Below are 24,023 nucleotides of genomic sequence, written 5' to 3'. Positions count from 1 at the left end.
CCCAGCCACACCTTCAAATACACTATCTTCAGCTTCTTCAGCATCACAAAGACAAATAGATGATATGTTAAATCCAGAGAAAGAAAAAGAGAAAGAAAGTTCCTCACTAATGCAAAATATGAATAAAACATTGACAGTTATGCAAGAAGCAATGCTGAAACTACAAGAACTTATTACCAATAACCACCTAGAGTTAAAAACTGATATCCTTAGGTTAGAAAACAGACTGGAAACAGCACAACTTGCAACACAGAAAAATGAACAAAAAATTACACAGGTGGAAGAGAAAATAGAACAGAGTGAGAAAAAAATTGAACAGGTAGATCAAAAACTTAAGGAATCCCATAAGGATCTTGAAAACTCCCTGATTCAGCTGGAGTTGGAACGATCTTCTTATTTTTTAAGATTTCAAAATGTGATAGAGACAGAGAATGAAAACTTAGGGGAGATTATGATAACCATAATTTCAGGAATATTACAAACCAGTCGGGAAGAGGTAATAAGTGAACTGGATGAAATTTACAGAATTAACACTAATTATGCCCGTAGAAACCGACTCCCGAGGGAGATCCACCTGAGATTTGCTAGAAGGATCATGAGAGACAGGGTATATGCAATTTCTAGAGGAAGGAAAATGACATATAAGGGTAAAGAATTAAATATATTAAAGCAAATCCCTAGAAAGGTAAGAGAGAGAAGGAGAGATTATAAGACACTAGCCTCTGTCCTAAACAAAAAAGAAATTACATTTAGATGGATTAATCCCGAAGGGATGATGATAAATATTGATGGCAGAAGAGTTAAAGTGGACTCCCTTGAAAAAGCACAAGAAATATACGAACAATTGGTTAACACTGAGATAGAGTTAGAGAGCGGGGAGAGATTAGAATCTAGTAAAGAAGAAGAAATTGAAATTGACAAACAAACAGGTGGAAGGACGGGGGAGACGGGGGGAGAAAGAGAAAGGGAAGAAGGGGCTAAGACCAGATCCCAAACAGCAGCAGCAGCAGCAGACAAATAGAAACAAACAAACAAAAGGAACTAAAAACAACCAAGAAGGAAAAGCCCTCTTTCTTTTATTCTTTTATTCTTGTTTATATATTCTCTTTCTACCCATTCAAAGCTAAATGCCACTGGGAACTAAACTAATTTCAATAAACATAAATGGTCTCAACAACAATCAGAAAAGAAAAAAGGTTTTCTCCAAACTCCTGAAACAGAAAGCACAGATAATATGTCTACAAGAAGTACATATCAAACTTGCACACAAAAAATATTTAGAATACACCAAATTGGGAGAGCTATACACTTCTCTAGATGAAAAAGAAAAGAAAAGAGGGGTAGCCACATATGTGAAAAAAGAATTAAACCCAAGAGAGATAAAAACTGACCCAAAAGGAAGATATATTATAGTAGAAGTAGAAATCAAAGGAGAGAAAATATTATTAGTAAATATATATGCACCAAATCATGAATTGAAACAATTTTATAAAAAAATACATGAAATATTATTACAATTTAACCAAACAAATATATGTATAATAGGAGACTATAACGGAATAGTGAACCAAAAACTGGACTACAAAATAGAAACCAAGAGTAAAATAAAAAGAGCCACACTACCAACCACATTTGAGAAAATGACGGATGAACTAGATCTGGTAGATATGTGGAGATTAATACATCCAAATGAAAAACAATTTACATTCTACTCTGCCCCACACAACTCTTTCTCTAGGATAGATATGGTATGGCTAAGTAAGAATATGCACAAAAAAATAAAATCTGTTGACATAGAACCAAATACGTGGGCTGACCATAACCCAATAACAATCACTTGGCAGGGGGAAAAGAAAGAATTTAGAAGATGGTCATTAAATACAAACCTACTTCGAGATGAAAAATATACAGAAATGCTAAACAAAGAAATAAAATTATTTCTAGAGGAAAATAAGAAACAACCCACCTCAACTCAAATACTATGGGACACACTGAAAGCATATACTAGGGGAGTTACTATATCATATACAGCTAAAAAACAAAAAGAAGAGAAGGCAGAATATAATCACTACGTAAATAAAATAGCCAACCTGGAAAAAACTCTTCAACAAAACCCAACAAACAAACAGACACAAATATCACTAAGGGAAGCTAAATCCAAAATAAATATATTAGAACAGCAAGAATTTATTAGAAATTTAAAACAAACGAAACAAAAATACTTTGAAACAGCTAACAAACCAGGTAGATGGCTTGCACAGAAAATCAAAAAAATGAGAAGCGAAAAATTAATTTATCAATTAGAGGATAAAGACGGGACAATACAACACATGGAACAACAGAAAAAGGAAATAATACAAGATTATTACAACAACCTATATAAAGAAGAACCAATTGAAATGGTAAAAATTACTAAATACATACAAGAAAATAATACCATACAAATTGAAGAACTCGATAAACAAATTTTAAATGAAAAAATTACTCTACAAGAAATCCAATTAGCATTAAAAAAACAAAAAAACAATAAAACCCCAGGGCCGGATGGACTCCCGGGGGAATTCTATAAAGGAAATAAAGATCTATTTGAACCCATATTACTGGAGACATACAATGAAATATTAGAACAAGCAAAAATTCCAGAATCCTGGAGAGAATCATACATAACGATGATACCAAAGGAGGGGTTAGACAAACAGAAAATAAAAAACTACAGACCAATTTCTCTGCTTAACGCGGATTATAAGATCTTTATGGTAATCTTAGCAGACAGAATAAAAGAAATATTAAATAAAATCATCAACACAGACCAAAATGGCTTTCTACCCTCCAGACAAATTTTCAACTGCACCAGGACAGTTTTAGACGTCTTAGAATATGGTGAAGCCCATCCAGGAAAACAAATAGCTCTTGTCTTCCTGGATGCCCAGAAGGCATTTGATAATGTTAATTGGCAATACTTAAATGAGTTAATTAGAGAATTAAAATTAGGTAACAGATTTGAAAACATTATCAAAAATATATATACCACCCAAAAGGCCAGAGCAATAATAAATGGAGACACTACAAAACCAATTTTGATAGAAAAAGGAGTCCGCCAAGGCTGCCCAATGTCACCCTTATTATTTATACTGACACAGGAACTACTACTAAATAAAATAAGAAATAATAAAAATATACAAGGAATTAAAATTAAAAAAGAAGAATACAAATTACAGGCATATGCGGACGACATGGTGTTCTTTTTAGAAGAACCAACCAGCTCTGGCCCAGAGCTAATCAAAGAAATTGAAATTTTTGGGGAATTTGCAGGTCTAAAAATAAATAAACAGAAAACAATGTTAATGACAAAAAACATGAGTATACGACAAATTAGGAAATTAGAAGAAACTACTAAACTCCAAACTACAAAAAAAATGAAGTACTTAGGATTAATATTAACAAACAAAACAATTACACTTAAAAAGGACAATTATGACAAATTATTGCAAGATACCAAAACAAATTTAGAGAAATGGAAAGACCTACAAATATCAATGTTAGGCAGAATATCTGTAATAAAAATGGATATTCTTCCCAAATTTTTATATCTTTTTCAGACAGCTCCGATTAATTTGGAACCAAATTTTTTTAAAGAAATCAATAAAATCATCTCCAAATTCATCTGGCAAAACAAAAGGCCAAGAATAAAATATGTGTATCTCCAAGATAATAGAATCAGAGGAGGCCTGGGGCTCCCGGATCTAAAATTATACTACAAAGCGGCAAGCCTAATTTGGATAAAAGAGTGGATTAACTTAAAAAATAAGAGAATACTTGTATTAGAAGGTCATGACTTACAAACAGGCTGGCATGCGCATTTATGGAAAGATAAATTGCAAAAACAAACTATATTTGACAGGCACTTGATCCGTAAATCACTACTAAAAACCTGGTACGAAATTAAAAATAAACACTACGACAAAATTCCAAGATGGCTTTCCACTGTGGAAGCCATCATCTACCCAAATTTGATCGACATAGCCAAAACCATCCAGTACAGAGACATATTACACCCAAACGGGGAACTCAAATCTAGACAAGAACTGGAAAGATTAAATCATAAAATGGATTGGTGGACATACGCCCAAATAGAATCCAGATTTAAAAAAGACAATCAAACACCCGGTATTCAAAAATCTATGAACCCATTAGATAAGATTCTGATAGGAAATGAAAACAAACAAATAAGCAGAATATACCAAATACTTTTAGAACAGGAAAGAATAAAAGATACGACCAAAACTCCAATGATAGCGTGGGAAAAAAATCTGCAACACACCATCCATATTGCCGACTGGGAAAGAACATGGACCACAATATCCAAAATAACCCTTTCGGCAGCATATAAGGAAAACTATTACAAATTATTCTACAGATGGTACCTCCCACCGGCGAGATTAGCAAAGATCCACCCAACGTTATCAGACTCATGTTGGAAGTGTAAAAAGGAAAGAGGTACGTTTTTCCATATGTGGTGGTCCTGCCCCATGATACAAAAAATTTGGACAATAACTCATACTTGGCTCACAGAGATCACGAAAGAGGAAATAGAACTCACACCGGAAGCTATGCTTTTAGGAGTTTGGAGAAAACATTATTCAAAACAAACAATGCTCCTCACAACACATATTAACACCGCCACGAGAATTGCGATAGCACAACTCTGGAAAAGTGATCAGATACCAACGGAAGATTTAATTATAGATAAGATATATGCATGTGTAGAGATGGACGAATTCACGAACTCAATTAAGGGAAATAAATTAATAGAATCAAAAAGAACATGGCAAAAATGGCACGAATGGGTTCAAAAGAGAACATAAAAGCAACATAATATGAAACAACAGTACAATTGAAACGACCTACAGTTACCGTGTATAATTAATGAAAGTAATAGATTTTAGAATTTAAAAACATAAAATACAATGTATATAATGAAAGAAAACCGGTCAAAACTTACTGTCAGAATGTTAACTGAGAATATGTATAATCTGTAATTCAAAATAATATGTGATGGGAATGACATAAGAAAAATTAATAAAGAGATTTAAAAAAAAAAAAAGAAAGAGCAACAGACATGACTGGGAGCTTAAGGCAAAAACACATGCAGAAGTGCTAATACCACCATATAATGCCCTAGTCAGACCACACCTGGAGTACTGCATGCAATTCTGGTCACCTCACTACAAAAAGGACATAGAAACTCTAGGAAGGGTACAGAAGAGAGCAACCAACATGACAAAGGGACTAGAAACCAATACATGTGAAGAAAGTTTGCTGGAACTGGGCATGCATAGTCTAGCAAAAAGGAGGGCTAGAGGGGACATGATAGCAGTATACAGGTACTTGAGGGGTTGCCACAGAGAGGAGGGATCCACACTATTTTTCAGGGCACCAGTGGGCAGGAACAACGGATGGAAACAGTTGTAGGAACTGGAACGAAAGAAATGAAAGAGCAACAGACATGACTGGGGGCTTGAGGCAGAAACACGGGATGAACAGTTGTAGGAATTGGGTAGGTCTGGTGTGGTGAAAAGAAGGAGCAGAAGTGATCTGCTGCAACAAAGAAGAGAAGATTAACCTATTCTGCAAAACACCAAAAGGCAAGACAAGGGGTAATAGATGGAAACTAATGAAGGAGAGAAGCATCCTAGAAACAAGAAGAAATTTCCTGAGAGCGACCAGAGGAAGGGCTTATATCGCCAAGCTGAAAATGCTCCTCACTGGCGGCTTTGAAGAAGATACTCAGCCATTTGTGTGAGACGGTGTATGGTCTCCTGATTGAACAGGGGGCTGCACTAGATGACCCACAAGGTCCCTTCCAGCTCTGTTATTCTATTGTTGTCATTATTATTATGGAAACGCTCTTAGTTCTCACGCTGGAGGAGGGGGTTGGACTACAGGACCGCCAAGGTCGCATCCAACTGTGTTTTTGTATATTCTGGTTGCTTCTCTGCTTCCTAGCTGCGGAGGAAATCAAGCAGCCTTTCTTGCTCCCACCCTCTCCTCCCACCCGTCCCCAACTCACCCACCAGCCGCTGCTGCGACTCTTGGAAAAGCAGAGAAGATACCGGTACTCGGCGGACCATCTATCTCTCGTGAGCGACCCGCTAGATCCTCCCCTTCTCTCCGCTCCTTTCTAGGAATGCAGCACTTGATGGTTTTAACCCCTTAAAACTCAACCCCAGAGGACTGCTTACTGTAGCGACGGCTTTCTGGGCGCCCGTGTTGCCCGTCTGACCACCATCTCCCGACAGGAGGGGGGAAAACAGGCTCATCCCGTCTCCCTGTTAAGACGTTTTCACGGATTACACGCCATCAAGTCATTTGCGAGTCCTAGCAACCCACCTTTGCAAACGATTTACTGACCCCTCGCATCCTGGACACAAACTGTTTCAACTCCTACCCTCAAAACGTTGCCACAGAGCACTGCACACCAAGATAATTAGACAGTTTCCCCAAAACTGTTATTGTGTCTAATTGTTTTTCCCACTCTGCTAAACAAATAATTTCCTCAACACTGTCAAACTATTTACTAATTCTGCACTATTACTACTAGTTTTTTCTCACCTTTCCTATCATCTATTTCCTCCCACTAATGACTGTACGACTGTAACTTATTGCTTTTTAAAATTTTTATTAATATTGTTTCCTCGTTGCTTATTTGACCCCTTCGATATCATTAAGTTTTGTATCTCATGATTCTTAATAAATGTATATTTTCTTTATGCACACTGACAGCATATTATTATTATTATTATTATTATTATTATTATTATTATTATTATTATTTATTAGATTTGTACGCCGCCCCTCTCCGCAGACTCCACCAAGACAATTTCCTTGCGTTTACAATCACACTTGGCCAATAAAGAATTATATTCTATTCTAAAAAAAAAACAAATACAGAATATAAATACCAAAAAGAAAAGGTAAATAAATATAAACATAATAAGAAACATCAAATTGAACAAGGAATAAGGGATGGACATTGATCAAGGAGAGATTCAACCTGGAAATAAGGAGGAACTTTCTGATAGTGAGAACGATCAGTGGAATAACTTGCCTTCCAAAATTGTGGGATCTTCAACACTTGAGACTTTCAAGAAGAGATTGGAGTGCCATTTGTTAGAAATTGTTTAGGAGGGATTGGTCTTGATGACCTAAAGGTTCCTTCCAGCTGTTAATCTGTTAAAGGCAATTCTGGCAGCGGTTAGTATGTGAACAGGTAAATATTGTTTTTTCCATTTTCAGATCCAAAATTCCCAATAGAAACAGTTCTGGAATCATTTGAATTTTATATTCCACCATTCCTTCCACCCATTATCTAATCTTTTGCCAGAATTTCCTTGCATGTAGACAAGTCCTCCACATGTGATAAAATGTTCCACATTTATGACTACATTTCTAGCATTCAAATCCTATAAATAAATAAATTCTGGGAACAGGTTTGAAAACATTTTGCTATTCTAATGATGGTGTGTCAATTCTATTACGTCCTAAAAGTCATGTCTTGTTCTTAGATATCCCAAAGGTGCTTATCCAGAAGGCAACTGGACTTACTTTACTTTTGTTTAAAGATCTTTTGCTTCTCATCCAAGAAGCTTCTTCAATTCTGACAGGAGAGTGGGGAATGGAATTCTGTCAGAGCTGGAGAACCTTTATGGTGAAAAGTGAAACATCTTCCAAAAACAAAAACCACAACAAAGTCTACTTGCCTCCTGAAAAAACACCTTTGGGACAACCCTGACCTGGATGACTGAGAATCTCTACAAACTTCTGTTCTTAGAATTTGGGTGGTGGAGAAATTTTAATTTTAATCCCATCTCTAGTGATGAAGGTCCTTTACTTATGAATAGACTAGCCTGGTCTTTCTTAATGAAAGTATCTGCTGGGGACTATTAAGAAAGACGGCTTTCTTTAAAAACATATTTCTCTATTTCTCCTTTGGGGGAATATATTCTGCCTTCTAATATTCCTCAAAATATTTAATTCTTCCGGGGGTGGGGGTGGAGTATTTCCCACAATCCCAAAACTGATTTCTTGTGGCACCCAGGGGTTTGGGACACGGCAGCACCATCAGGCAAGACACATCCAAGAGCACCCACACCAATTCATTCCTGAAGGAGGAAATTTTATATGCGAAAAAATTACATGTGCTACTGTAGATCTGCCTTCATGGTCTCCATTAGGTCACAGAGAGGGAATACCGTATTTTTCTGTGTATAAGACACACCTTTCTACCTAAAAAAACCCTGGGTGTGTCTTATACACCGAAGTCGCCACTTGTGAGCAGCTCCAGCAGCATCCTGGCGGAGCAGAGCAACTCGCTTGTTCATGTCCAGCAGCCTCAGTCGATGCATCTGAAGCTGCCGCCTGGCCCATTTGCGGGGACTCCTACGGACTGCAGGAAATGATCGGTAAGTTAGAGCCGGGGTGGTGCAGCAGGTAGAGTGCTGTACTGCAGGCCACTGAAGCTGACTGTAGATCTGGAGGTCAACGGTTCAAATCTCATCACCGGCTCAAGGTTGACTCAGCCTTCCATCCTTCCGAGGTGGGTAAAATGAAGACCCGGATTGTGGGGGCAATAGGCTGGCTCTGTTAAAAAGTGCTATTGCTAACATGTTGTAAGCCACCCTGAGTCTAAGGAGAAGGGCGGCATAAAAATTGAATAAATAAATAAATAAGTTGGTCGATGGTATCGATGTGCAGCTGAGTATCATCAGCATACTGATGGCAACTCACCCCGTGCCCTTGGATGATCTCACCCAGCGGTTTCATGTAGATATTGAACAGCAGGGGGGAGAGGACCGACCCGAGGAAACCTACAAGGGAGGGACCTAGGAGTCGACCTCTGACCCCTGCTAACATCGACCGCGACTGACTGGAGAGGTAGAACCATTGTAAAATGGTGCCTCCCACTCCCAACTCCTCCAGCCAGTGCAGGATACCATGGTCGATGGTATCGAAAGCCGCTGAGAGGCCGAGAAGCACCAGGATAGAGGATAAACCCCTATCCCGGGCCGACCAGAGATCATCAGTGTGACGAAAGCAGTTTCCATGCTTAGCCGGGCCTGAATCCTGACTGTTGAGGGCCCAGATAATTGGCTTCATTCAAGGACAGTTGGAGCTGGAGCGACACCACCTTCTCGACAACCTCCCCCATAAAGGGAAGGTTGGAGACAGGACAATGGTTATTGAATACTGGATCCAGGGAAGGTAATGCAGGTTGCACAGTGTTAAGGTAGCATAACAGGGGAGTTTCTCCCTCTCCCCTGTGACAATGATTCAGAAACAGCCGCCATTTTTGGCCCTGAGGCAGGTGTGAAAAAATGCAGCTGCACCCACAACTCCCATCACATGGCCAAGGGTGGAATCTGGCCACACTGAAAATAACGGCTGTTTCCAGAACATAGCCATGTATGTCCTGGGATGTATGTCCTGGCCCTCTTCACCAGCTTTAGATTCGAAGATCTTCAAAGGGTGTGGAGAAGTAGGCTTCTGAGGCCTGGTGGGGTGAGAATCAGATCTTAGGACTGCGGGAAAGGAGCGGGATAGGGGAAAAGCCTTTTGGAACCCTTTCAGTGAGGAAAACGCTTGTGGAGATCCTGTGGGGAAGGGAAAGGAGTGTGGGGATCCTGGGGAGGAGTTAAAGGCCTATAGGGACCCTGTGTGAGATGGCAAGGTTTTACAGGACCCTATGGAGAGGAAAGGCTTGATAATAATGACCTTCCCACAAAAAGAGACAGTATACCTTTATCAAATTAATATTTTCATTTTTTCTCTCTTCAGTCATAGCCCCACTTTTGAGATATTTTTCAGTAAAATGAATCATCCTGGAAGTTAAATAATCAATTTCGCACCTATGGTTCCAATGACAGATCAATTTATGCGTCTCTAAACTCATCAACTTGTGTGTAAACCTCCATTAATTATAGGTCATTTGTATGATGATGATGATGATGATGATAATGATGATAATAATAATAATAATAATAATAATAATAATAATAATAATAATAATAATTTATTAGACTTGTATGCCGCCCCTCTCTAAAGGCTCGGGGCGGCTCACAACAGTTATCCTCCTCTCTATATCCCTATATCCTCTGGTGTCCCAGCGGGTTAAAAAGGTGACTGAAACAATTCCCACAATCAGGACATTCAAAGGGTTTCATCCCATGTGGGTCCTCTGGTGTTTCACCAGGTTAGATTTCTGATTGAAATGTTTTCCACAAAGTGAACATTCAAAGGGTTTCTCTCCTGTGTGAGTCCTCTGGTGTGTCACCAGGTGGGAATTTGCAATGAAACATTTTCCACAATCAGGACATTCAAAAGGTTTCTCTCCTGTGTGAGTCTTCTGATGGTAAACCAAACTGGTATTCCAACTGAAACGTTTCCCACAATCAGAACATTCAAAGGGTTTCTCTCCTGTGTGAGTCCTGTGATGTATCACCAATTCACAATTCTGACTGAAACTTTTCCCACAATCAGAGCAGTGAAAGGGTTTTTCTCCTGTGTGAGTCCTCTGGTGTATCACCAGATTGGAATTCTGACTGAAACTTTTCCCACAATCAGGACATTGAAAGGGTTTCACCCCTATGTGGGTCCTCTGGTGTTTCACCAGGTTAGATTTCTGACTGAAACGTTCCCCACAAACTGGACATTCAAAGGGTTTATCTCCTGTATGAGTACTCTGGTGTATCACCAGGTTGGAATTCTGACTGAAACCTTTCCCACAATAAGGGCATTGAAAGGGTTTCTCTCCTGTGTGAGTCCTCTGGTGCTCCACGAGGTTGCAACTCTTACTGAAACTTTTCCCACAAACTGGACATTCAAAGGGTTTCTTTCTTGTGTGAATCTTCTGGTGTGTCACCAGGCTGGAATTCTTACTGAAACATTTCCCACAATCTGGGCATTCAAAGGGTTTCACCCTTATATGGGTCCTTTGGTGTTTCACCAGGTTAGATTTCTGACTGAAGCTTTTCCCACAATCAGAACATTGAAAGGGTTTCTCTCCCGTGTGAGTCCTCTGGTGTATCACCAGGTGGGAATTCTGACTGAAACCTTTCCCACAATCAGGACACTTATATGATTTCTTTCCTGTGTACATCCTCTAGTGTGCCACCAGGTTGGAATTCTGAGTGAAAGTTTTCCCACAATCAGTTTTTTCCCCCTCTCGTGTTAATTTTTTGAAGCTTGCAAAAGCATTTATTGCATTGGGAGCACTTATACGACTTCTCTCCTGTGTGGGCTCTTTCATGAACCACAAGGGAATTGGTCTAAATAAATCATTCCCCACATTCAGATAATTTGTATGGCTTTCCTCCAGTGTGGGTCATATTAGGCTTAATCTGTGATTTGCTATATGTTATTTCCCCAAATAGACACATCTCTGGAGTTTTTCCACCAATAATGTACTTGAAGAGGTCAAAAATACGTGTGATCTTTTGTTGCAAGATGCATGGAGCTTGGATTCAAACTACTGTTTTCTTCCTCATTGGGCAAGGCCTGCATTACTGTTTACAGACCTGTATTATAGTCTACCATTTGTGGCCATCCAATTGTCTTTTCCCTACCCTACTGCACACTTTCCTTTTTCCCATTTGAAATTTCTTCTTGATTTTCTCCCCTTTGTCTCTCATCAGCTGGGGAAAGAGAAGAATTGTGTGCTTTTCTGAAGGCTCAATTTCCTTACAGTTTTCAAAGTTGCTAGCTATTCTCAGTTGTCCTGAGTGCTCTTATTGGTATTCTCTTCATCTGTAAGATCTGAAATAAAAGTGTAAGTTGAAAATTGTTTCTTTTTAAAATGGTTGTAGAAAGTGTGAAAAAAGTGTACATCACAAATAAAAAGCAAACATGCCACAATTTAATGGACTACTAAGACTTTGATCTACGTAAATTAACTAGATTTGTTGTTTTAAGCATTTAAACTTTTCCTACCTTTCCTGCTACTAAGACTTTGATCTACGTAAATTAACCATACTTGTTGTTTAAGCATTTAAACTTCTACTTCCAAAGAAGAACAACTGGAAGAAGAATTTTGTGGATATTATTTAAATATCATTATAAAATAAGACCATATAGAAAATATAGTAATAATAGTGTATTAAGGTTATTATTAGAAGCATCAGTAAGGCAAACTTTATATGAGATAATTATATTAATAAATATAATAGAGTTATATAGAGATATTTGGAGATAAATTGTTGATATTAATTGTTGATATTGTTTTTGTTTAAGAAATTCATATTCCCTTTGGATAACCTATTGCATTACTATTAAGCTTTGTACAAACATAACATCATAACCATTTTTTCCCCAAAGAAAGACAAACTTAAGTAGACCTTGCTATAGAAAAGAAAGGTTTTTATTGTAAATTGAATGGTAGAATTGAGTGACCTGTTTAATATCTTCAAGATGTCTAACACGGCAACAATTAAAAAACTATCCAAGAAAACAACATCCAACCCAGTTTTGTCAACAGCTTCCCCCTCATTAGATAGTATGCTGATGGCAGAAAAGGCGGGAAGTCAAACTCAGTCAGTGTCTATTGCGTATTGGCAATCGGGGAAACAATGAAGATGCAAGAAAAAATGGACTGAAACTATGAAAATGTGAGAGAAGACATACAGAAGATACAGAAGACATACAGAAGATTGACAGTAGAATTAGTAACCTGCAACAAATTTTGGGGAAAAATGAACAAAGGATAGAAGTATTGGAGAAAAAGACACAACAGAATGAAAAGGCAGTACTGTACTATATAATACCAAGAGGAAGTTTGAAGAGAAGAAATTAAAGAGCAACAAACATGACTGGGGGCTTGAGGCTAAAACACATTTGTAGGAATTGGGTAGGTCTAGTCCGGTGAAAAGAAGGATTAGAAGTGACCTGCTGCAACAAAGAAGAAGGCAAGACAAGAGGTAATGGATGGAAACTAATGAAGGAGAGAAGCATCCTTGAAACAAGAAGAAATTTCCTGACAGCGACCATAGGAAGGACTTGTCTTCTCAAGCTGAAAATGCTCCTCACTGGCCGCTTTGAAGAAGATACTCAGCCATTTGTCTGAGATGGTGTGTGGTCTCCTGATTGAGCAGGGGGGCGGGACTAGATGACCCACAAGGTCCCTTCCAGCTCTGTTATTCTGTTAATGTCGTTATGGAAACGGTCTTAGTTCTCACCCTCGAGGAGGCGGTCACATCCAACCAGGGCCGCCATCAGGAATTTTGGGGCCCCATACAGCCTAAGTGTCAGCCCCCCCCCCCCCCCCGCCATTTTAAAACTATTTTAAGTCGCCAAGCCACTCCATCCCCCGGGGATCATTTCGCACCTCACGCCAAGCGAGGCGGTCCCATAGGCCAGTGTTTCCCAACCTTGGCAACTTGAAGATATTTGGACTTCAACTCCCAGAATTCCCCAGCCAGCAAACGCGAGGAGCTGGAAAGGACGAGGGGAGAGAAAAAGCAGGGTACCAGCAGTCAGGCGGGTGTCTTGAGGGGGCACTCCCATCTGGAAGGAAGGGAAGAAAGGCGAGGGCGAGCTATGAAGGAAGGAGGGAGGGAGGGAGGGAGGGAGGGAGGAATGGTAAAAGGGACGATCAAGAGAGGAATGGGTGAATGAATGGACGGAGGGTGGGAAGGAAGGAAGGAAAGAGGGAAGGGACAGGAACAGAGGAAGGGTGCAAAGGAAGCAAGGAAAGGTGTGAAAGAGGAGAGTAAGAGAGGAAGGAGTGAAAGAAGGGAATGAGGGAGGAAAGAAGGGAGGAAGGAAAAGGAAAGCAAGAAATGGAGGGAGGAAAGGAAGGAAGGAAGGAAAGAAAGAAAGAAAGGGGGAAGGGACAGGAACAGAGGAAGGAAGCAAGGAAACTTATGAAAGGGGAGAGTAAGAGAAGAAGGACTGAAGGGAGGGAGGGAGGGAAGAAGGTAGGAAGGAGAAAGAAAAGAAGAAATAGAGGAAGGGAAGGTAAAAGAGAGAAAGAAAAAGAGCAAGAAAGAAAGCAAGAAAGAAAGAAAGAGAATGAAAGAGAAATAAAAATAGAGAGGGGGAATGAAAGAAATGGAAGGAGGGAAGGAAGGAGAGAAAGCAAGAGAAAGAAAGAAAGCAAGAGAAAGAAAAAAGAATGAAAGAGCAAGAGAGAAAAAGAAAGAGAGAAAGAAAGAAAGGAAGAAAGAAAGAAAGAAAGAAAGGCAACTTCAAAGAAAGGCTCACTGAGCATCTCTCACTCTCTCTCTCTTTCTATCCCTCTTTCTTTCTCTCTCTTCCTTTCTATCTCTCCTCTTCCTTTATCTCCTCTCTCTCTCCCTCTCTCTTTCTCTCTCTTTCTCTCCCCCCTCTCCCCCCTTTCCCTCTCTCTTTCTCTCTCTCCCTCTCTTGCTATCTCTCCCCCTCTCTCTTTCTCTCTCTCCCTCTCTTTCTCTCCCCCCTCTCTCTCCCTTTCCCTCTCTTTCTCTCTTGCTATCTCTCCCCCCTCCCCCTCTCTCTTTCTCTCTCCCTCTCTTGCTATCTGTTTCTCTCCCCCTCTCTCTTTCTTTCTCTCCCTCTCTTGCTATCTCTCCCCCTCTCTTTCTCTCTCCCTCTCTTTCTCTCTCTTTCTCTCTCTTTCTCTCCCCCCTCTCTCCCCTCTTTCCCTCTCTCTTTCTCTCTCCCTCTCTTGCTATCTCTTTCTCCCCCCCTCTCTCCCTCTCTTTCTCTCTCTCCCTCTCTTGCTATCTCTTTCTCTCCATCTCTCCCTCTCTCTTTCTCTCTCTCCCTCTCTTTCTCTCTCTCTCCCCCCTCTCTCTTTCTCTCTCTCCCCCTCTTGCTATCTCTTTCTCTCCCCCCTGTCTCCCTCTCTCTTTTTCTCTCTCGCTCTCTTGCTATCTCTTTCTCCCCCCTCTCTCCCTCTCTCTTTCTCTCTCTCCCTCTCTTGCTATCTCTTTCTCTCTCCCCCCATCTCTCCCTCTCTCTTTCTCTCTCTCCCTCTCTTGCTATCTCTTTCTCTCCCCCCTCTCTCCCTCTCTCTTTCTCTCTCCCTCTCTTGCTATCTCTTTCTCTCTCTCCCCATCTCTCCCTCTCTCTTTTTCTCTCTCCCTCTCTTGCTATCTCTTTCTCCCCCCTCTCTCCATCTCTCTTTCTCTCTCCCTCTCTTGCTATCTCTTTCTCTCTCCCCCCATCTCTCCCTCTCTCTTTCTCTCTCTCCCTCTCTTTCTCTCCCCCATCTCTCCCTCTCTCTTTCTTTCTCTCTCCCCCTCTCTCCCTCTCTCTCTCTTTCTCTCTCTCCCTCTCTTGCTATCTCTTTCTCTCCCCCCTCTCTCCCTCTCTCTTTCTCTCGGCGGCGGCAAGGTCGTCAGCTGTGAGGCGGAGCTCCAGAACGGAGCACTGATGGAGCTCCGCCTCACAGCTGACCACTCTGCCGCTGCCCCACGGCTACTACCCGCTGCCTGCGACTGCTGAGAGAAAGAGAGAGGGAGAGAGGCGGGAGAGGGGGGCTATTACCCGCTGCGGCTGTCGCTGCCACCGCCATCACCCTCCCACTGCGCGCCGCCCTTCCGCTGCCGCTACCCTCCCACCAGCCCCAAAGCTCACCTGCTGCAGCCGCCAGGGAAGCTCCAGCCGGGCGGGGCGCTGCAGTTGCCGGAAAACTTGGAAGGCGCTAAGAAGGAAGCTCAGCTTCCTCTTCTCACAACTTTTTGAACAATTAGGGGCCCCGGCCTTCTGGCGCCAAATTAGCAGCTCCTTGCACATGCGCAGACTGTACCCTCCCTGTTTTGCGGGCTGCCTGCTGCCTCAACAAAGTAAAAGACCCGGCCTTTTTCTTTGCTGAGGTGACAGTCTGCGCATGTGCAAGGAGCTGCTGACTGCGGGCCCCTCTAATTGGTCAATTTCGCCAGGCCCAGTACGGGACTCCCAGTAGTACCGGTCTATCGGCGGCCCTGGGTGCAAGGGATGGACTTTCCTTTGCATGGGGAAAATCAAAAGCTTTCCGAATGGGGTTTTTCCAGATGTGCCAATATGATATCTCCAATAAATTGAAACTTTGAGAAATTGCCTCCCTTCGAGTCTTCATTGGTTAGAAACATAGAAACATAGAAGACTGACGGCAGAAAAAGACCTCATGATCCATCGAGTCTGCCCTTATACTATTTTTTGTATTTTATCTTAGGATGGATATTTGTTTATCCCAGGCATGTTTAAATTCAGTTACTACCACGTCTGCTGGAAGTTTGTTCCAAGGATCTACTACTCTTTCAGTAAAATCATATTTTCTCATGTTGCTTTTGATCTTTCCCCCAACTAACTTCAGATTGTGTCCCCTTGTTCTTGTGTTCACTTTCCTATTGAAAACACTTCCCTCCTGGACCTTATTTAACCCTTTAACATATTTAAATGTTTCAATCATGTTCCCCCTTTTCCTTCTGTCCTCCAGACTATACAGATTGAATTCATGAAGTCTTTCCTGATACGTTTTATGCTTAAGACCTTCCACCATTCTTGTAACCCGTCTTTGGACCCGTTCAATTTTGTCAATATCTTTTTGTAGGTGAGGTCTCCAGAACTGAACACAGTATTCCAAATGTGGTCTCACCAGCGCTCTATATAGCGGGATCATAATCTCCCTCTTCCTGCTTGTTATACCTCTAGCTATGCAGCCAAGCATCCTACTTGCTTTTCCTATTGCCCGACCACACTGCTCACCCATTTTGAGACTGTCAGAAATCACTACCCCTAAATCCTTTTCTTCTGAAGTTTTTGCTAATAAAGAACTGCCAATACAATACTCAGATTGAGGATTCCTTTTCCCCAAGTGCATTATTTTACATTTGGAAACATTAAACTGCAGTTTCCATTGCTTTGACCATTTATCTAGTAAAGCTAAATCATTTACCATATTACAGACGCCTCCAGGAATATCAACCCTATTGCACACTTTAGAGTCATCGGCAAATAGGCAAACCTTCCCTACCAAACCTTCCCTATGTCACTCACAAACACATTAAAAAGAATAGGACCCAAAACAGACCCTTCTGGCACACCGCTTGTAACCTGACTCTGCTCAGAATACTCGCCATTAAAAATAACTCTCTGATGTCTACGCTTCAGCCAGCTGCAAATCCATCGAACTATCCAGGGATTAAGTCCAATCTTCACAGTGTTACTTGGAACCCTGATATTGAACTTACAGAATCAGTGAGCAAAGTCTTTGGATGTGATATAATGCTTGAACATAGGAAAAATATAACAGAATTATAGAGTTGGAAGGGACCCTTGAGAACTTCCAGTCCAATCCCCTGCTCAAGCAGGAAGCTCGATACCAGATGGTTTATGACATTGCTTTCTAACATGGAAGAAATTCCCAAGAATGTATAAAGGCACCTTGAATGTTGGAAATGTAAAGAACAGATTTTATCATTTATGGTGGACATGTGGCAAAGAAATATTGGAGTAGGATTCATATCTTAATACAGAAGATTGTTGAAGAGAATATAAAGATAAAACCAGAAAGTTTTCTTTTAGTGAATAAAGAACTTGAAAAAAATGAAAGTTCCCTGTCTTGAACTTGAAATAAATGAAAGTTTCCTCCCATTTTTCCATTATTTTTATTTTTTATTTGCACCTCTGTATTTTTTGTTTTGATGAAATAATGATAATGATAATGATAATAATAATAATAATAATAATAATTATTATTATTATTATTATATACTAGATTTGTATGCCGCCCCTCTCCGAAGACTCGTAGTTAGTAATTATTAGTAAAATATTTTGTAAGAACAAATTCTTAACACTTAACACTATTATGAAATATATCTAGAAATGCTGGGGATGGATTATACAATTTTAGATGTACCCATACAGAGAAACAAAGAAACATAGAAGACTGACGGCAGAAAAAGACCTCATGGTCCATCTAGTCTGCCCTTACACTGTTTCCTGTATTTTATCTTAGGATGGATATATGTATATCCCAGGCATGTTTAAATTCAGTTACTGTGGATTTACCAATCATGTCTGCTGGATGTTTGTTCCAAGCATCTACTACTCTTTCAGTAAAATAATATTTTCTCACATTGCTTCAGATCTTTCTCCCAACTAACTTCAGATTGTGACCCCTTGTTCTTGTGTTCAATTTCCTATTAAAAACACTTCCCTCCTGGACCTTATTTAACCCTTTGACATATTTAAATGTTTCTATCATGTCCCCCCTTTTCCTTCTGTCCTCCAGACTATACAGATTGAGTTCATTAAGTCTTTCCTGATACGTTTTATGCTTAAGACCTTCCACCATTTTTGTAGCCCATCTTTGGACCCGTTTTGTGGGTGAGGTCCCCAGAACTGAACACGGTATTTCAAATGTGGTCTCACCAGCGCTCTATATAGGGGGATCACAATCTACTCTTCCTGCTTGTTATACCTCTAGCTATGCAGCCAAGCATTCCACTTGCTTTCCCTACCACTTGATCGCACTGTTCACACATTTTGAGACTGTCAGAAATCACTACACCTAAATCCTTCTCTTTTGAAGTTTTTGCTAACACAGAACTGCCAATACAATACTCAGATTGAGGATTCCTTTTGCCCAAGTGCATTATTTTACATTTGGAAACATTAAACTGCAGTTTCCAGTGCTTTGACCACTTATCTAGAAAAGCTAAATCATTTGCCATATTACCTCCAGGAATATCAGCCCTATTGCACACTTTAGAGTCATCGGCAAATAGGCAAACCTACCCTACCAAACCTTCCCCTATGTCACTCACATACATATTAAAAAGAATAGGACCCAGAATAGACCCTTGTGACACACCGCTTGTAACCTGTCTCGGCTCAGAATACTTGCCATGAACAATAACTTTCTGATGTCTACGCTTCAGCCAGGGCCGCCGACAGGGCGGTACTACTGGGGGTGGTGTACCGGGCCCGGCCATGAGGGGCCCCCGGTTTTGCCCGCCTCACCAACGAAAAAGGTGGGCCCTCTGGCCCTCGCAAGGCAGGACTCGAAGCCCCGACGGAGCCTTTGGCAGCGCGGTCCTCCAGTCCCAGAGTAAAGCGTGCGGCGAATGTAGGAGCCCCTTCGGGGTGGCGGTTGCAACTTGCACTTGTGTTAAATTTTGTTTCTTTCCTAAGCAGCCTTCTGTGTAAAAAAATCCATTTGGGAACGAGTCGTTCCCAAATGGATTTTTTTACACAGAAGGCTGCTTAGGAAAGAAACAAAATGTAACACAAGTGCAAGTTGTAGGCTTCGCACGTGTGCGCCAGCGTCCCACAAAATTGAACGGGTCCAAAGACGGGCTACAAGAATGGTGGAAGGTCTTAAGCATAAAACGTATCAGGAAAGACTTCATGAACTCAATCTGTATAGTTTGGAGGACAGAAGGAAAAGGGGGGACATGATCGAAACATTTAAATATGTTAAAGGGTTAAATAAGGTCCAGGAGAGAAGTGTTTTTAATAGGAAAGTGAACACAAGGACAAGGGGTCACAATCTGAAGTTAGTTGGGGGAAAGATCAAAAGCAACCTGAGAAAACATTATTTCACTGAAAGAGTAGTAGATGCTTGGAACAAACTTCCAGCAGACGTGGTTGGTAAATCCACAGTAACTGAATTTAAACATGCCTGGGATAAACATACTATATATCCATCCTAAGATAAAATACAGGAAATAGTATAAGGGCAGACTAGATGGACCATGAGGTCTTTTTCTGCCATCAGTCTTCTATGTTTCTATGTTTCTATTAATTTATTTTAATAAAAAAGAAGGGATTTATTTATTTATTTGTTTATTTATTTCTATGCCGCCCAGTCCCAAGTTTTTTCTTATTTCCAGATTGCATTTCTTCTTGGTGAGGTTCCGCCCATTGCTTCTTGTACTACCTTCAGGTGGCATGGAGAATAAATAGATACCATCTGCTCTGTGGCAGGCCTTTAAGGATCGGGAAACTACTATTATATTCCCCCTCAGTTTTCTATTTATTGAGCTAAACATACTCATTCTCTAAGCCCTTGTTCATAGGATTTAGCCTCTAGGCCAGGGGTGTCAAACTCAATTTCATTGAGGGCCACATCAGGGCTGTGTTTGATCTCAGAGGGCCGGGGGAGGGCTTGCCCAGGGTGTGTGGCCATGGTGGGCATGGCACGGGATTTGGGGGGCAGTAGTTTTAAAATGGCCGGGGGGGGGGGGGGGCAGACACTTAGGCTGTATGGGGCCCCAAAATTCCTGATGGTGGCCCTGGCTTCAGCCAGCTGCAAATCCACTGAACTATCCAGGGATTAAGTCCAATCTTTACTAATTTATCTATCAGCTCTTTATATGGAACACAAAGGCTTGTGAAGATAGGCAATATCCACGGCACCACCTTCATCCAACACCTTTGTGACAGTCAAAGAAATCAATGAGATTAATCTTACATGAATGGGGATCCCGAGTGTGGGATGCTAAAACCATCATAAATGTGCACCAGTTGGCAGAACCCACTAATTTGTGGGCCAGATGTATATCTGCCATTGTAACTGTGAAAGTTCAGCGAACAAATGGTAAGGGGGATTTACTTAGACAACTGAACATCCCAAAGATTCTAACTATTTTTTTTAAAAAAATACTGGCTTAAACACAGTTGAACCTGATTAATACATGGATGGGGCACCAATAGGAAATACCATGCTTTTTGGGCAGACATGGAAACCAAAAATCCGAAAGGGTTTTCTGTGGGTTTCCCATATTATTGCCAAAAAACCAAGCAGGTTCCTAACAGAAGAACAGAGGTGGAAAGAATCTTGAAGATCTTCTACATCTAGAAAATCCCTTACTCAGTCAGGAGAGCCCATACCATCTGGATAAATGGCTCTCCAATTTCCTCTTACAGGTTCCTGAGGAACCTGACAACTCTGTCCTGCAAAAGATAGAGGAGATAATTGGAGGGTCAGCTATACTGGGCTTAATATCAACAGGAAGGTTTGCTTGAAGAGAAGAAATGAAAAAGCAACAGACATGACTGGGGGCTTCAGGCAGAAACACGTGATGAACAGTTTTAGGAATTGGGTAGGTCTGGTGTGGTGGAAAAAAGGAGCAGAAGTGACCTGCTGCAACAAAGAAGAGAAGGCTAAGCTATTCTGCAAAGCACCAGAAGGAAAGACAAGGGGTAATGGATGGAAACTAATGAAGGAGAGAAGCATCCTAGAAACAAGAAGAAATTTCCTGAGAGCGACCAGAGGAAGGGCTTGTCTTCCCAAGCTGAGGATGCTCCTGACTGGCTGCTTTGAAGAAGATACTCAGCCATTTGTCTGAGATGGTGTGTGGTCTCCTGACTGAGCAAGGGGGCTGGACTAGATGACCCACAAGGTCCCTTCCAACTCTGTTATTCTATTGTTGTCATTATTATTATTATGGAAACGCTCTTAGTTATCACGCTCGAGGAGGGGGTTGGACTACAGGACCGCCAAGGTCGAATCCAACTGTGTTTTTGTATATTCTGGTTACTTCTCTGCTTCTTCGCTGCGGAGGAAACCAAGCCGCCTTTCTTGCTCCCACCCTCTCCTCCCACCCGTCCTCAACTCACCCACCAGCTCCTGCTGCGACTCTTGGAAGAGCCCAGAAGATACTCGGCGGACCATCTTTCTCTCGTGAGCGACGCTCTAGATCCTCCCCTTCTCTCCGCTCCTTTCTAGGAATGCAGCACTTGATGCTTTTAACCCCTTAAAACTCAACCCCAGAGGACTGCTTACTGTAGCGACGGCTTTCTGGGCGCCCGTGTTGCCCGTCGGACCACCATCTCCCGACAGGAGGGGGGGAAACAGGCTCATCCCGTCTCCCTGTTAAGACGTTTTCACGGATTACACGCCATCAAGTCATTTGCGAGTCCTAGCAACCCACCTTTGCAAACGATTTACTGGCCCCTCACATCCTGGACACAAACTGTTTCAACTCTTATCCTCAAAACGTTGCCACAGAGCACTGCACACCAAGACAATTAGACAGTTTCCCCAAAACTGTTATTGTGTCTAATTGTTTTTCCCACTCTGCTAAACAAATAATTTCCTCAACACTGTCAAACTATTTACTAATTCTGCACTACTATTACTACTGGTTTTTTCTCATCTTTCCTATCATCTATTTCCTCCCACTTATGACTGTATGACTGTAACTTATTGCTTTTTTAAATTTTTATTAATATTGTTTCCTCGTTGCTTATTTGACCCCTTCGATATCATTAAGTTTTGTACCTCATGATTCTTAATAAAGGTATATTTTCTTTATGGACACTGAGAGCATATTATTATTATTATTATTATTATTATTATTATTATTATTATTATTTATTAGATTTGTATGCCGCCCCTCTCCGCAGACTCCACCAAGACAATTTCCTTGTGTTTACAATCACACTTGGCCAATAAAAAATTCTATTCTATTCTAAAAAACAAAAACAAATACAGAATACAAATACCCAAAAGAAAAGGTAAATAAATATAAATATAATAAGAAACATCAAATTGAACAAGGAATAAGGGATTGAAATTGTTTGTATGTTTGTATTCGGAACACTTCAGATCGTGCAGAATACAGCTGCGAGAGCAATCATGGGCTTTCCCAAAAATGCCCATATAAGACCAACACTCCGCAGTCTGCATTGGTTGCCAATCAGTTTCCGGTCACAATTCAAAGTGTTGATTATGACCTATAAAGCCCTCCATGGCACTTGCCAAATTATCTCAGGGACCGCCTTCTGCTGCAGGAATCCCAGCGACCAGTTAGGTCCCACAGAGTGGGCCTTCTCCAGGTCCCATCAACTAAACAATGTCGTTTGGTGGGGCCCAGGGGAAGAGCCTTCTCTGTGGTGGCCCCAACCCTCTGGAACCAACTCCCCTCAGAGATTAGAATCGCCCCCACCCTCCTCGCCTTTCGTAAGCTCCTTAAAACCCACCTCTGCCGTCAGGCATGGGGGAACTGAGATACTCTTTCCCCCTAGGCCTTTACAATTTATGCCTGGTATGTTTGTTTGTAGGTATGCTTGGTTTTAAAATAAGGGTTTTTTAGTTGTTGTAGTATTGGATTTACATGCTGTTTTTATTATTGTTTTTAGCCGCCCCGAGTCTACGGAGAGGGGCGGCATACAAATCCAATAAATAAATAAATAATAAATTGATCAAGGAGAGATTCAACCTGGAAATAAGGAGGAACTTTCTGATAGTGAGAACGATCAGTGGAACAACTTGCCTTCCGAAATTGTGGGAGCTTCAATACTTGAGATTTTCAAGAAGAGATTGGAGTGCCATTTGTTAGAAATTGTTTAGGAGGGGATTGGACTTGATGACCTAAAGGTTCCTTCCAGCTGTTAATCTGCTAAAGGCAATTCTGGCAGCGGTTAGTATGTGAACAGGTAAATATTGTTTTTTCCATTTTCAGATCCAAAATTCCCAATAAAAACAGTTCTGGAATCATTTGAATTTTATATTCCACCCATTTCCTAACCTTTTGCCAGAATTTCCTTGCATGTAGACAAGTCCTCCACATGTGATAGAATGTTCCACATTTATGACTACATTTCCAGCATCCAAATCCAATAAATAAATAAATTCTGGGGACAGGTTTGAAAACATTTTGCTAATTAATTAATTAATTAATTAATTAATTAATTAATTAATTAGCAAAATGTTTTCAAACCTGTCCTCAGAATTTATTTATTTATTGGATTTGAATTTAATTAATTAATTAATCAATTAACCAATTAATCAATTAATCAATTAATTACTTTATTTATTTATTTATTTATTTATATTTATTTATTTATTTATTTATTTATTTATTATTTATGTATTTATTATTTATGTATTTATGTATTTATGTATTTATGTATTTATTATTTATTTATTTATTTATTTATTTATTTATTTATTTATTTATTTATTTATTTATTTATTTATTTATTTATTTATTTATTTATTTATTTATTTATTTATTTATTACTTGGATTTGTATGCCGCCCCTCTCCGAAGACTCGGG

General features: G+C 40.5%; 1 protein-coding gene across 1 annotated transcript in view; it reads right to left on the bottom strand.

Annotated features, from left to right (window-relative positions):
* The window catches only part of LOC139159971 (zinc finger protein 268-like), a 30,912-nt gene extending 9,223 nt beyond the window's left edge, over positions 1–21,689 (bottom strand). The window contains exons 1-3 of the mRNA XM_070737459.1: positions 21,580–21,689; positions 10,247–11,811; positions 8,277–8,282 (exon numbers count right to left, since the gene is read on the bottom strand). Of these exons, the coding sequence (XP_070593560.1) occupies positions 8,277–8,282; positions 10,247–11,155 (915 nt within the window). The 5' untranslated portion in view covers positions 11,156–11,811; positions 21,580–21,689. The remainder of the gene's footprint in view (positions 1–8,276; positions 8,283–10,246; positions 11,812–21,579) is intronic.
* Between the last annotated feature and the right edge of the window lie 2,334 nt (positions 21,690–24,023).

Source organism: Erythrolamprus reginae, chromosome 2, assembly GCF_031021105.1.
Source record: "Erythrolamprus reginae isolate rEryReg1 chromosome 2, rEryReg1.hap1, whole genome shotgun sequence".
In the NCBI taxonomy this organism is placed as follows: domain Eukaryota; kingdom Metazoa; phylum Chordata; class Lepidosauria; order Squamata; family Dipsadidae; genus Erythrolamprus; species Erythrolamprus reginae.
The sequence above is the reverse complement of the archived record's forward strand: the minus strand, read 5'-3'. Positions and strand labels throughout refer to the sequence as shown.